The sequence below is a fragment of the Xiphophorus hellerii genome, chromosome 10 (genome assembly GCF_003331165.1).
Source record: "Xiphophorus hellerii strain 12219 chromosome 10, Xiphophorus_hellerii-4.1, whole genome shotgun sequence".
Classification (NCBI taxonomy): domain Eukaryota; kingdom Metazoa; phylum Chordata; class Actinopteri; order Cyprinodontiformes; family Poeciliidae; genus Xiphophorus; species Xiphophorus hellerii.
This window is the reverse complement of record NC_045681.1, coordinates 1,991,781-2,004,714: the sequence shown is the minus strand read 5'-3', so window position 1 is coordinate 2,004,714 and position 12,934 is coordinate 1,991,781. Positions and strand designations below refer to the sequence as shown.

Sequence of the window (12,934 nt, the reverse complement as noted above, 5' to 3'; positions counted from 1 at the left end):
ACATTTTACCGCAGGGCAGTTTTGATTACACAATTTAATTATCAGTAACAGCTGTCATGTGTTAGAGCGGCTGTGCTTTGAGTTTCTAACAAAGAGCTGGTTTGTTGTCCTTCCTGTCCTTCCCAAATGGCACCACATGAAACCAGAAGGAATCTTCCTCACATAAACAAGGAAAGATAGAAAATGGATGCCGCCATTTAACTTCTGCTAGTAATTAATGAGAAATTAAACATCAACTGCATTCTTCATTAAGCATCAGCATAGATTTTAAAGCAGGTTGGATCTGAGGAGCTAGCAGAAACCTGATTGACAGTGTAGATTTAAACAGCCCACCTGGACGCAGTGCGCATGCTCGAAACAACAACGTGAACCCTGCTTCGCGTCTTTCAGGCATGCAGCTCTAAGGTAGGAATACGGTGCTTTTTAATCGGAATAAACGTATTATTTGTTTGTCAGTATTCCTGGTCTGGTGGAATAAAGACTGTTATTCTCTCTGTGATTATATTTAGTTAAATAAATCGGGTCTTTTAAAGCTTAAAACGTAAAGTCCAAGACAGACGGACAGTCAATGGACAAGATTAATTTGTAGCGAACATGCTAGCAGGTGCTTGAACGGTTTTGTAAATCTAACCGCCTAGTCATCTAATCAGAGTCTTTATATATATAAAATGATCTCTCTGCTTTTATGCGTGTTTTTCTCGGGGCAGTTGTTGTGTGGTTTTCTTTAGCATATAAAACACACTGTGCAGGATGAAGCTGAAGTTGGCTTTCGATTCGGACAATGGCTATAGGGCGATTCCACCAATCTGAAGATTTTTTTTAATTTGCTCTATTTTTAAAACTACAACACTTTAACACTATAATTGTTTCACTTGTACCAGAATATTTACAGCCTAGTTTTTGATGTGTGAAACAATTATTTGATTTGAAAGTGATAAATAAAAGCCCATATCAGGGCTCTTTTCCTAATCTAGATCACATTAAAACTGTGACATCTCTTCAAACACTGGCTAGATTGAGCTACACTGATAGCAGAATCATATAAACCCAGGTCGGGATTAAAACTCTAGACCACAAGTGTCAAACTCCAGTCCTCGAGGGCCGCTGTCCTGCAACTTTTAGATGTGCCTCTGCTGCACCACTTGAATAGAATAATTAGATCATTAAGGCTCTGGAGAACTGATCTACACAAGGAGATGATTAAGCCATTTTATTCCAGTGTTTTGTACCGCGGCACATCTAAAAACTGCAGGACAGCGGCCCTTGAGGGCTGGAGTTTGACACCCCTGCTTTAGACTAAAGATGGGGGGGCTTACAGGGGCCCACTCCCCCTGTACTGAACAGAAAATGTAAAATACCTGTCTTATGATAATATGCACTAGCACAGAAACAATCACTAATTGGTCCCTTGAATCAGTTTCATTTTAACTTCACTATTTTAATTAAAAATTAAGTTGTTGCATTTTATATTTAATTGTACTGAAATAGGATCAGTTTTCATCTGCAACTTGCAGCGCTGTTTCTTTGGCTCATATAAAACTATTGAACTATGAAATATTGCCCTGTTTTTTGTTGTTTATGTTAATTGTCGATCGTCTACTGAATGTTTGTTGTTGTCAGAAATGGACAAATTCTAATATATTACAAATGCAAAAAAATAAAAATCTGCTGAAATCACCCTATATAGAACTTCCACAAATCCGAAACATTGTTAAATAATGTTACTAGTGTAGAATAATCTAGTCTAGATTTGAAATGTCTGTTTTAAAATAATAGATGCTCAGTTGTTTTTTTTAAAAAATTGCCCCTTTTTCGCCATTTTGTTACGAATCGGAGGCCAACTTCAGCTTCTCCTGAGCAGGCTGTGTTAAGCTAATGCTAGCCATGCTAACTTGGGGATAACGGTGTGCCAGATTTAGTCCATGACCCGGTTAGCTCCAAACACTCAAACTAACGGGCCCGTACAGCTTCTGCAGCCGAATATAAAAGGTGCAAGTGGCTCTGCATGCATTTTATGTTAACGCTATTCGGTCATTCATTGTGTTAGAGGCTTTTATGAGGCTCCAGTCTTTCTCTTTCTGCTGAAAACGTCACGATTTAGCACTTAATCTTGGATTTGCAGCATAAATTAAAACATCCATTAAAATCTTCCCTGAATTATATATCATAAATTTATAGGGATAAAAACTGTAAGTATATTTACTATCGCTGGGGAATAATGCTGAGATTATGGGCAGTGTAATGATAAATTGTCATTGCAATATATTATGCATATAATTGCAATCATAGAAGATTGTTTAACTATAAGTGTTTGCTGATTGCTGGTATTTAGATTATACCAACATTTTCATTGCAAAAACTGGCGTGCTTTGTGTTTTTTATTCACTGTGTGATTGGTACAATTTTCACTTCACTGTTTAAAAAAAATTAAATTATCAAAGATTTTAAAAATCAAAGGTTCAAATCTAGCCAATTTTTTTGCTAATTGGTCAAAATTCTCTAAGTTTTCCATGTGACTGACATAAAGCTAATTTTCTTTGAGCGTCGTCTTCAGCTTGGTGATCTTTGGTCCTGCATCACCTTCATGTGACGGCTGTTCTCAGTAAGAATGTGTTGTGAAAGTTTTTATTGCCACACAGAACCACAAAAGTTGCTGAATCAGTGTTTTTAGAGCGTGAATCCTCATGTTGCCCATAAGCATCATGTGTGAAATACTTTTATTTTTCTGCCCCTGAGAACTTGATGTGGTCTAATTTAAGAAATATTTCTGGTTAAAACCCATTTTGTAAGGTTGTGTCACTGATTTGTTTCACCTCAGTTGTATAAAACACATTACTGTGCTTGGAGATTTAAAAAAAAAAAAAAAAAAAGCTTACAGGAGCAAGAATCAGTTTAATAAAACTAGTAAATGTTTGTCTACAGTGCTGCATTTTTTTGCTGTGAGAACATTCTGGACTTAACATTCGTCCTGCCGAAGCCTGACCTGCAAATAAACGCATAGTAACATCTCGGAGTAGTTGGCATATCTACACATCTATTCAAGTTTTGCCCAATTTAATTTAGGTTTGGACTTTAACCACGCCAGTCAAACCAGAGCTGAATTATTTCTGTAATTTTAGACGACCGGACGATACTTGAACAAGAAACGACTTTGCGAAAGAAAGAGAAAAGTAAATTGGACTTAGTAGAGTAGGTCAGGTTTTAAAGTGTAACTAAAGCTCATGTGAAAGCTTAGCCCCGCCTCTTTATAAGATTCTACCAAAAGTAGGTGTGGTCAAGAGACGCTAAGGGGCGTGGCCAGTTGAGCGGGGTACTAGTGACATTTTCCCAAAAAGTCACTAGCGAGAAATTTAGCAACCTTTTTCAAGAAGCGATTAATGACTTTTTCCTAAAAAGCAACTAGCAACAAATCTATTGACTTCTTAAAAAAACAAAACAAGCCATTTACGTTTTTGCACAAGGGTTTTTCCAGTTGCATCAAAATTAGTGTATTTCTCAAAACTGCAATGGGAAAACTTTTTTCACATCCTGACTCATGATCCGGATGTTGCTACTGGCGGAAAAGACGAAGAAGTGGTGGGAGGATGATGGCGCCATGGCATAACTTATTGCATGATTAAACGCTGTTATTGCACTAAATAACAGCGTTATTCTGTGGAAACGCCTCAATTTTACATTAGCGGAATATTAAAGTTTTGAGCACCTTTGTAGTGGAAATACAGCGACTGTCAGCCAAGCTGAACCTTTGGAACAGATTGGAAAATTCAACTGCAGTAGCCACTGTTCAACCCTTAGAGGGCAGCACCGAGGCGGATTTAGATCAGACATCTCAGAATCAAATAAATGTACTAATTTGCACAGAAACATGAAGCTAGCAACGCTAAGGAGCAATTGAGACAGATATCTGCAAATAAAAAAGTTGCTTTAGGATTTGGCTAGGGCTGGACGATGTGGCTGAAAAACTTGTCATGATGTGAGCGTTTCATATCAGTCTGTCAATTAATTATTGATTAGTTTTTTGTTTTAAGTATTTGAAATTCTGCTAAATTAGTGTCTTATCCACAGTTTTCACTTCTCGCCGTTTTTAGCAGTTAAACTGCTAAAGTTACTCAACAGACTGTTGCTAGGTAACCACAGTGAGTTGGTGCTTAGTCTTTCCTCAGCCTACATCCCCCAGAATGCTGTGCTGTTCTGGATCCATGTTCAGTGAAATTATTGAATATTCTATCAGATGTTCTGTCTATTAAAATTGATGTGTCTATTGCAATATGTATTATTGGTTTACTGTTTAGCCACTCTTTAAACTTAAAGATTGGTGATCGGCCAATCAAATCACAGTCGAGGCGATTTCAGTATTTGCAAACTGGAAATATTCTGAACTGGTTTAGTTCTTTAAACCTCTGTTCTTCTTTGTGTTTTCCAGTAACCATCATGGATAGGTAGTCTCTCCCAGTTTGATATCAGTTTTGTGGAGGACAGAAGGCCGTCAACACATCCTCCTTTGCTCTTTGGGCGATCCAGAAAGTTTCCAGCATCATGGCTGAGGAAGACTATGGCACGTTTGTGGACTGGAACCAGATGGGGGATCTGGCGACGAGCAGCGGGCCCACCAAGGTGGACTGCAAAGAGCTGAAGGAGTTCAAACAGATGGCTCGCCAAGGCTACTGGGCCAAGAACCACAAACTGCGGGCTCAGATCTATCAGCAGCTCATCAAGTCCATTCCGTGCCGCACCGTTACGCCGGATGCAGAGGTGTACCGTGACATCATAGGTGACGCCGCCGCGAAGAAGCCGTCGTCTCACATCCCGCTTCCGGAGTTTGTGGACGGAAATCCGGTGCCGCGGTACTGCTTGAAGGTGGACGCGGTGGCCTCGGCCCACCGGATCATCAACTGCGTGGCGGGGCAGTTCCCAGACATCTCGCATTGCCCCTCCCTCCCGGCGCTCACCGCGCTGCTCCTCCACTTCAGCAAAGACGAGGCGCAGTGTTTCGAACACGTCAGCCGCATCCTGGCCTGCAACGAGCCGGGCAAACGGCTGCTGGACCAAACCTTCCTGGCCTACGAGTCCAGCTGCATGACCTTCGGCGACCTGGCCAACAAGTACTGCACGGCTGCGCACAAACTGATAGTTGGCACCGCCCAGGACGTGCTGGAGGTCTACGCCGACTGGCAGCGCTGGGTGCTGGGCGACCTGCCGTTCGGCCACATGGTCCGGGTCCTGGATGTGTATCTGGTGGAGGGCTACAAGGTCCTCTACCGCGTTGCCATCGCCTTGCTCAAGTTTTACCGCAAACACAAAACGGGAGGCCAAGCGGGACAGAACCCGCAGCTCGACTCGGGGAAAATCCGGTCAGATATTCAGGCGTTCATCAGAGGCATCGGTTCCACCGTCACGCCGGAGAAACTGCTGGAAAAGTCCTTCTCCATTCGCCTGATCAACCGCAAGGAGATTACGCTGCTGCAGCTCACCAACGAGAAGTCGCTGCAGCAGAAAGGAATCACCGTCAAACAGAAGAGGTAAAGTCCAAACCCAGATTGTTTATCCACATAACCACGAGGCCTGAAACGATTAATCGTGATTAATCCAATTGGGATTAATGGTGGATTAATCTAAGTCATTAATCAGATTAATAATGGCAATAATCATAATTAATCGAGATTAAACAATTATCGCAATAATTGTCATCAATTAATTAACTGGAACATACAGACTCAAAGAAAAAAAATCCATTTACTGGAAGAATAATTCAATCAAGCTCTACAAAAATACACAATCTGCATTTAAGATAAAAAAAAATTTAAGAACATTTTGTCACTAAATATGTTTTATGCCATAGTTTTAGATGCACTCGGTCCAAATTCATTAAAGGTTATTTTAATGAATGTTATTTCATTTTAGGTAATGAAATGTTTTAAATATCTTTAAAGGTTAATCTTAAAGTGCAACCATCACTTTTTCATCAATGTTAAGAGATTATTGACTTAAACTCCTGTATCTTGCTGTAAAGTTACTTGTAAATTGTTTTGTCTTCAATTATACTAAGATATTTACACTAGAAACTACACAAAATAATAGTTGGTAAGATTTTCTGTTTTTGCAGAAATGTCAGTAAATTTGAAGGTTTTTTTGTTCCTTCAAATTTCTGTCTTATGTCAGAAAATTGTTTTTAATCCTGTAAATTTTGCTTTTTAACATGGAAAATTCTGGTTTGTGTTTTTTTGTTTTGTTTTTCCAACATCAGAGTATTTCCTAGTTGTTGTCTTTGTCTTGTAAAAGTTAATATCTGACCAAAGTTGTCTTGGCATAAATTTACTCCTTCATTGTAAATTTTTTTTGTTGTTAATCTGCAATGTCCTACATACGGTCATACAAAAGTATCTTTTTCCTGTCTAAGTATTTTATTTGAGTTGATTTTCCATCTTCTGTGTCTTTTTGTTTGGCTTTTTCTTTCTGCTCCATTTGTCTTCTGTCATCTGCTCTCCACTGATCTCACAGCGTTAGGTGGGTTCACTTCTTCATTCATTCATCCATTTTTGTTCTGGCTTTCTTTGATTAGACACCCTCTTTCATAGTTGCAGATATTATGAATGACTGCCTCTGTGTAGTGCAGCGCCTCCTGTTGGTTTGTTTTCCAGGCGGAACGTGCAGCTGGCTCTGAATCCCGACACGTTTTCCTCAGAGGTCGTCAGCGCCAAGGAGATGCACGACATCTGGTCTTGGATCCCTGAGCGCTTCGCCCTCTGCCAGCCGGAGCTCCTCTTCACCACCTCCACCCACGGCTGCAGCCTCAGCAGGTGACCTTTCCACACATTTTCCAGCTCCTGTTGTCGGTTTATGGGTTTAGAAAGAAACCAAACTGACTTTTTATGTTTTGCTTTAAGGTTCTACTCTCACTGCGAAGGCCATGAACCCACCCTGCTCCTGATCCGAACCACCGATGGAGATGTAAGCAAAGCAGCTTTTCTACTAATTCTGAAATATGAAATTTAATTAAGATGCTTTTAAACCAACTGACGAAAACATTGACTATTGTTTTTGATTAAAGGGGACCTATTTTGCAGAATTCCCATTTTGCACATTTTTTCTAATTCCATTTGGGTCTCATCTGATTTTAAAAACCCAAACACTAAAAAACCAGAAAGCTGTTTTTGGTGCCTGGAAAACAAGCCATTTCTAAAACCTTGGATGGACACTGCCAGTAAACCAACAGAGTGCTGCTTAATTATTAGGTGTATTTGTGGGCACACTTGCTAACACACTAATAGCAAAGCTAAATTTTGGTTTTGCTAACTCTGAAAATTGTTGGCACACTTGGCTTCCCCTAAATACATATATAATTTAAAAATTTGGTGTTCAAAGGTTGTACTCTTTCAAAAAAGAAATAATTTTATTTGAAGTTGGTGCATTAGCCTCTGCTAAATACCGTGTTTGGTGTTAGCGGAACTAATATCTATGATTAGTGCCTTAGGGCTAGCGCAACTACATCTTGTTAGTAGAGCCTACCATTTGTATTTTTTAATAAAATTTAATTAGGATGCTTTAAAACTAATTGATTAACTTACTATTACAGACTGCTGCCTTAGGGCACCTAAATGTTTGTCTACTTCCATTTGGGTCTCAACTGCTTCTAAAAACTCAAACAAGTCATTTCAAAAATGTTCGGATTAAGTCACATTAGATGGACACTGTGCCGTTACCTAGCAACCCCAGCCGAGCCCAGACTCGTTATCTAGCAACCCAGCTGGTTTTACTACCGTATGTGCTGTACAATGGCTGCTGGAAAAGACAAGAGTCTTATTGTTGACTTAACCCCAGAAACGACATGCTGTATTCTTGTTGGTTGTGCAGGAGGCTCCACTTCTGCTTCTCAAAGAGGTTCGGTTGTGTAATTTGTGCATCTGTTTGCAGCCATTTCCAAATCCTTGTGTAAAAGTTGAGCAACGTATTTGGACTTTAAGTGATTTGGTGATCTAAAACTCTCCCAGGAGTCGGACAGGTTAGCATTCTGTGTGGCCAAGATTCACGTTGCTAACGGACATTTAAACAAGCATTAGTGGGGCTACATGGTTTTATCATTAGATTTGACCTTGTGCGGATTAGATAAATTTACATTAAGTTGAATGTTCATAAAAATCAGTGAATTTATTTTTTAGTTGTCTAATTCCATTCAAATGGGTTTTCTACAGTGTAATTACTGTCTTCTGTGAATGGATGAAATCATGTGACTGGATTACAGCTTGGCTCTTTTTCACAGACTCTGGGTTTTAAAGGGCATCTTGGTGATTAAAGCTAGTGCATGCCAAGTTAGTGAAGTTATTGTTCTAACATGTATTGTCTTTTTTTATTTGATCTCAGGTGTGTGGAGCCTACCTGTCGTCAGACTGGGAGGACAGGAAACGTGGAGGCAACAAGCTGAGCTATTTTGGCACTGGGGAGTGTTTCGTATTCAGGGTAAATTTGTTTTAGTTCTTCAAAGATAATTTCATTTATTTATTCTGTTGGTTTGAGTGATACCATGCAGCAGCCACTAGAGGGCACCATCAGCTGCGGTTTCCACAGCTGTCTCCGTCTACACTTCATTGTAGGTCCATTGCTGCAAAAACCAACATGCAGGAAGCTCCTCCTCATGCAGCGTTTAGTTTATTTTTAATAAAAACCTCTGATTGAAATGTGAAAACTGATCTCTGATGTCTTCACAATGAATTATTCATCCAAGTTTCTGAGCTGACGCACAGCTGTGGGCTGGAGGAACAACTCAAACACAAAAACTTAAGAACGACCCGGTCGGAAACTCCCGTTACCGGATCCTGTAGCTTCTGGTTAGGCCTTTACCTGACACCGCACCAGAGACCAGGTGTTCAGGAAAGGGTTAATAGGAAAAAAATATATTTATCTATATTTTTTATTTTATTTTTACTGGATTGGACTTGACTACACTGCAAAAACAAAATCTTCACAAGTGTTTTTTTTGTCTAGTTGCAAATGTCTTTCTATACTTAGCATAAAACAAAACTGACTTGCAAGTAACTTTTCAGTAAGATAGGAGCCTGTTTTAAGTCAATAATCCCTTAATATTGATAAAGTTCTTCATCTATTGGCAGATTATTTCTCCAACATGGAAAAATGTCTTATTTTATTAAATTAATGTCTTTATTTATAGAGCATCAATAAATGTGAATATATGATTAAATGTAGTCACTGTGCACTTTAGTGACATAAATCAAACTTTTTTTATGTGACTGGTGTCCTGAAGAAACTATAACAATGGGGCTGAAACAATTAATTGTGATTAATTATTGAAATATTTGTCAATATAATTAATCATTAACTGGCGTTTAGAGACGAATGTTTTTGCCAAAACACCTCAGAAGGTGGTCTTGTCTTTACCTGGTTCAAATTCACTAAAGGAATTTTAGCCAATAAAATGTTTAATTTATTTAAGAAGGAATTGATTGATTCCCTGGTTCACCGATTCTACGTCTCCTCTGCAGCTGAAGCCTGAGATGGAGCGCTACGAGTGGGTGGTGATCCGCCACCCCGAGTTGGCGTCGGCCATCCGGCCCGCGGATCCGGCCGCCGCCGACAGTCCGAGCGCAGACCAGAGCCTCCAGGAGCCCGACAAACCTCCTGGAGAACTGTCGCCGTTTCTGGCTGCGCGCCATTTCAACCTCAACTCCAAAAACACGTCGATGTTCATGGCTGGGAACTTCGACTCCATCATCGTGGGTGAGCAGATTGCTTATGATCCCGCCTCCTTCAAGCCGAACTGTGATGGTGCTGGTGTCGCTTTAAAGATGGATTTTGGTGTGGATCAACTGAGCTGCACAAACACGGCACTATTTATTTATATCAATTTAGTTTTTTGTTCAAGGTTGATCTCTTAAAAATAATAGCTGCAAACCAATTTTTTTCCTGCACAAACATACCAAAGTTGATTTTGTAACTATGGACAGGCTGGTTGACCTTTGGGACCATTTATTGAAGGTGAGCTATTGTGCTTCCTTGAACATGTTAGGATCAGTGTATGGCCTATACAGAACATGTTCATGACATTTTTTGCACAAAGTCATTCTTGGATAATGAGATTTTACTGAGTTGTTTTAGAGCGTCTTGTCACTTTAAATCCAAATAAGCTGCTGCTGGCCATGCCCCTAAACTCGACGTTTACACTCACACTTGAAAACGTGCCGCAAACAGATGCACAATAATACAACCATACGTCTTAGAAAAGCAGAAATGGAGCCTCCTGCACAACCAACAAGAATGGAGCAGGTGGTTTCTAGATGGTAAGTCAACAACAACAAAATGCTTTGTCCTTTCCAGCAGCCATTATAAAGTGATTAAACCAGCTGACCAGATGTGCTGGAGCTCAGCATGGGTTGCTAGGTAACGGGAGGAATTCGCGCTGGGGTCACGAGGTGATTTGTAATGCAAGGATCTGGAGGTTTTTGAAATGGATCATTTCAACTAACGCCTCAAAACAACCTATTGCCATAAAAACGGGCGGATGGTTTATTTTCTGAGGCTTGGCCTGTTTTTAGATGCAGAGAAACTCAAACTGAAGTACAAAAAATTTTAATTTTCCATAAAACCTTTTAAAACGAGAGCGGCACAAATGAGTATTTTCCTGCACAAACGTTTGACACCAGTTTTTGTTTAACTTAACTTCACTCGGTTTTGTTTATTTGATTTTTTTTGGATTTGCATTAAATAAATCTGTTTGCCTGAAACTTCTTCTCGTCCAATCAGGAGGCGGCGGCGACAGCAACGCGCTGTTCATCGACGCGGAGCTGAACCACGGCCACACCGGCCGCTGCACCACCTTCGACAACCCGCCGCTCTGCAAGGAGAGCTTCCAGATTTCCCTGCTGGAGGCGTGGGGCTTCCAGGACGCCATGGCCCACTGATGATGATGTCATCAGCTCGTAATGTTCATGTTTAAATGTTAAACGCCACTCGAACAACTTCCATCCAACAAACTTCCTCCTGATTTACCATATTTATTTAATTATGCTGTTCAAAGTTTGACATGTAAAGATTCTATATTTTCTTTATTTTTGTATGTATATATTGTTATTTTGAAATATTATTATCGTTATTATTTTGAAAGGAGAGCTTCCTGCTGTGGTTAATTTGCCACTGAACAAAACGGTCGATAAAAATGGATGTTTCCAGCAGCTTTAGTGAGTCTTTAATATGTGATCAACTCTAAATATGATGAAGGTGTAGTCATGTTGTTCCATAACAGATGTAAAAAAAAAAAAAAAAAAAAAGCACTAATAAATTGAGCAAATATTTGTTGACTTGTTGCTGCTTTAACTAAAACCCTCTTTTTTTTTCTTCCCTCCCTTCCTCACTTTTCATGTTTAAGAATATTTTCTGTTCTGGGGGAAAAAAACTACGGTACTTTTTTGGTGAAATATCTGCAGTTTCTGTTTTTTTTTTTTTTTTTTTTTTTTTTAGCTTTTCCTGCTTCTGGAAAACGGATATAAAATGTGGACCTGAGGAAAAGTTGATGGATTAAAATGTCTCACTTATGGTTGTATGGATGTTATACGTGTGAAAATACAGTATTGAAAACAGTTATTGACTTATTTCCCCTCATTTAACCCTTTCAGGGTGCTCAAGATGAGGTGCGGGGGCCATTTGTGGCCCTTGACACCAGTTCAGGAATTGTGCCAATTTGGCCACTTTTTGTAATGCAACAACATTGACCTGAAAGATTTTTTTTTTTTGGTTTTTGTTGCTTTCAAACAGTTGCAGTATTTTTAATTTATTTGCTTTAAAATTAAAGTGTTATATTATAATTGTAGTTTTGAAAGGTTGAGGGAATCTTAACTTTTTAAGGGAAAAAAGTTAAGACAAACGTTGAGTCTCTGGTCAGACATGCCTGATTTAAAATGAGTATTTCTTTTTTAATAATAGGCACTGCCTCAAATAAGTTCTCCAAATGGGAGTTTTTATTTGAGTTTAATTATTTTCCGTTTCTAGAAGTTGAAATTTTGAAAATCTAAGTTGGAAAAAATTAACAGCAACTTGAAACCAGAATTTCAGAGGGAAAAATCAAAGTCCTCAAAATCCAGAATGGCAAAACAGCAATGGTTGCATTTTTAAAAAAAGTTTTATCTTTTAAGTTCACAAGATTTGCAATTCAAACCCCAAAGCCACACAGTACTACAGTTGATGCTTGTAAAAAAACAAAATGTAGAGAAATAATTCATAAAAAATAAAAATGGCTTCCCTCCTAACTCCCTATTTTTAACATTGCATCTCAGTTCCTTTGTATATGTATGTATAAAGTTATGTGTATATACAACAGTTACATGTTCTAATCTAAAAGCTGCAGCATTTCTGTCTTCATAGATGCTAAATCTTTAGCCCAAAGCTACGTCTGTTTTACTCGGACATGGTTTTTCAGGCACATTCTCTATTTTTGTTTGGAAGCTGACAGTGATCTGCATGACTGGAAAACATTTGGTGAAAATGACTCAGATATTCAAGTATGTGTAAAAAAAACCTTCCTGTTTTCGATACACTGAACTTTGTGCCTCTGGAAACTGAAATTAATATTTTTTTCCAAGGCATTTAACGAGGCAGCCTAAAAACAATTGATGTCGGTCCTTTGAAAACAAAATATAACCTATTTATTTAGAATGAAAGCATTTCAGCTTTTAACGTGTCTGCATCTCAAGTAACAAAGCGGGGCTTGTAATGTAATTCCCTCGTTACACTGAGCGGTACCGATTCTGTTCACTAGGCCAGCGCTGTTCATTCAAGGATTCACGCATGCGCGGCTATTTTTAGCAGCTCCTTTGGGTGTTGGTCTGGCACATCTTCTGAAAACCTGCTTTCCTGCCTGCAGCATTAAGATGCTTAAGTGTTTAAGTCTACGCACCGAGAGGGTTTTCCTCTGACTCCACCCCTCACTGGA

General features: G+C 39.3%; 1 protein-coding gene across 2 annotated transcripts; it reads left to right on the top strand.

Annotated features, from left to right (window-relative positions):
* Nucleotides 1-173: 173 nt before the first annotated feature.
* tbc1d24 (TBC1 domain family, member 24) lies at nt 174-11,588 on the top strand. Of its 2 annotated transcripts, XM_032574930.1 has the most exons (8): nt 174-405; nt 4,424-5,519; nt 6,499-6,504; nt 6,639-6,797; nt 6,885-6,948; nt 8,359-8,454; nt 9,495-9,729; nt 10,753-11,588. In XM_032574930.1, exons 2-8 carry the CDS (start codon nt 4,537-4,539, stop codon nt 10,908-10,910), a joined length of 1,701 nt encoding a protein of 566 aa, XP_032430821.1. In that variant the 5' UTR covers nt 174-405; nt 4,424-4,536; the 3' UTR covers nt 10,911-11,588. The 2 variants fall into 2 exon arrangements, with proteins under 2 accessions (XP_032430821.1, XP_032430822.1); XM_032574931.1 differs by lacking the exon at nt 6,499-6,504 and having other exon boundaries at nt 180-405.
* Nucleotides 11,589-12,934: the final 1,346 nt, after the last annotated feature.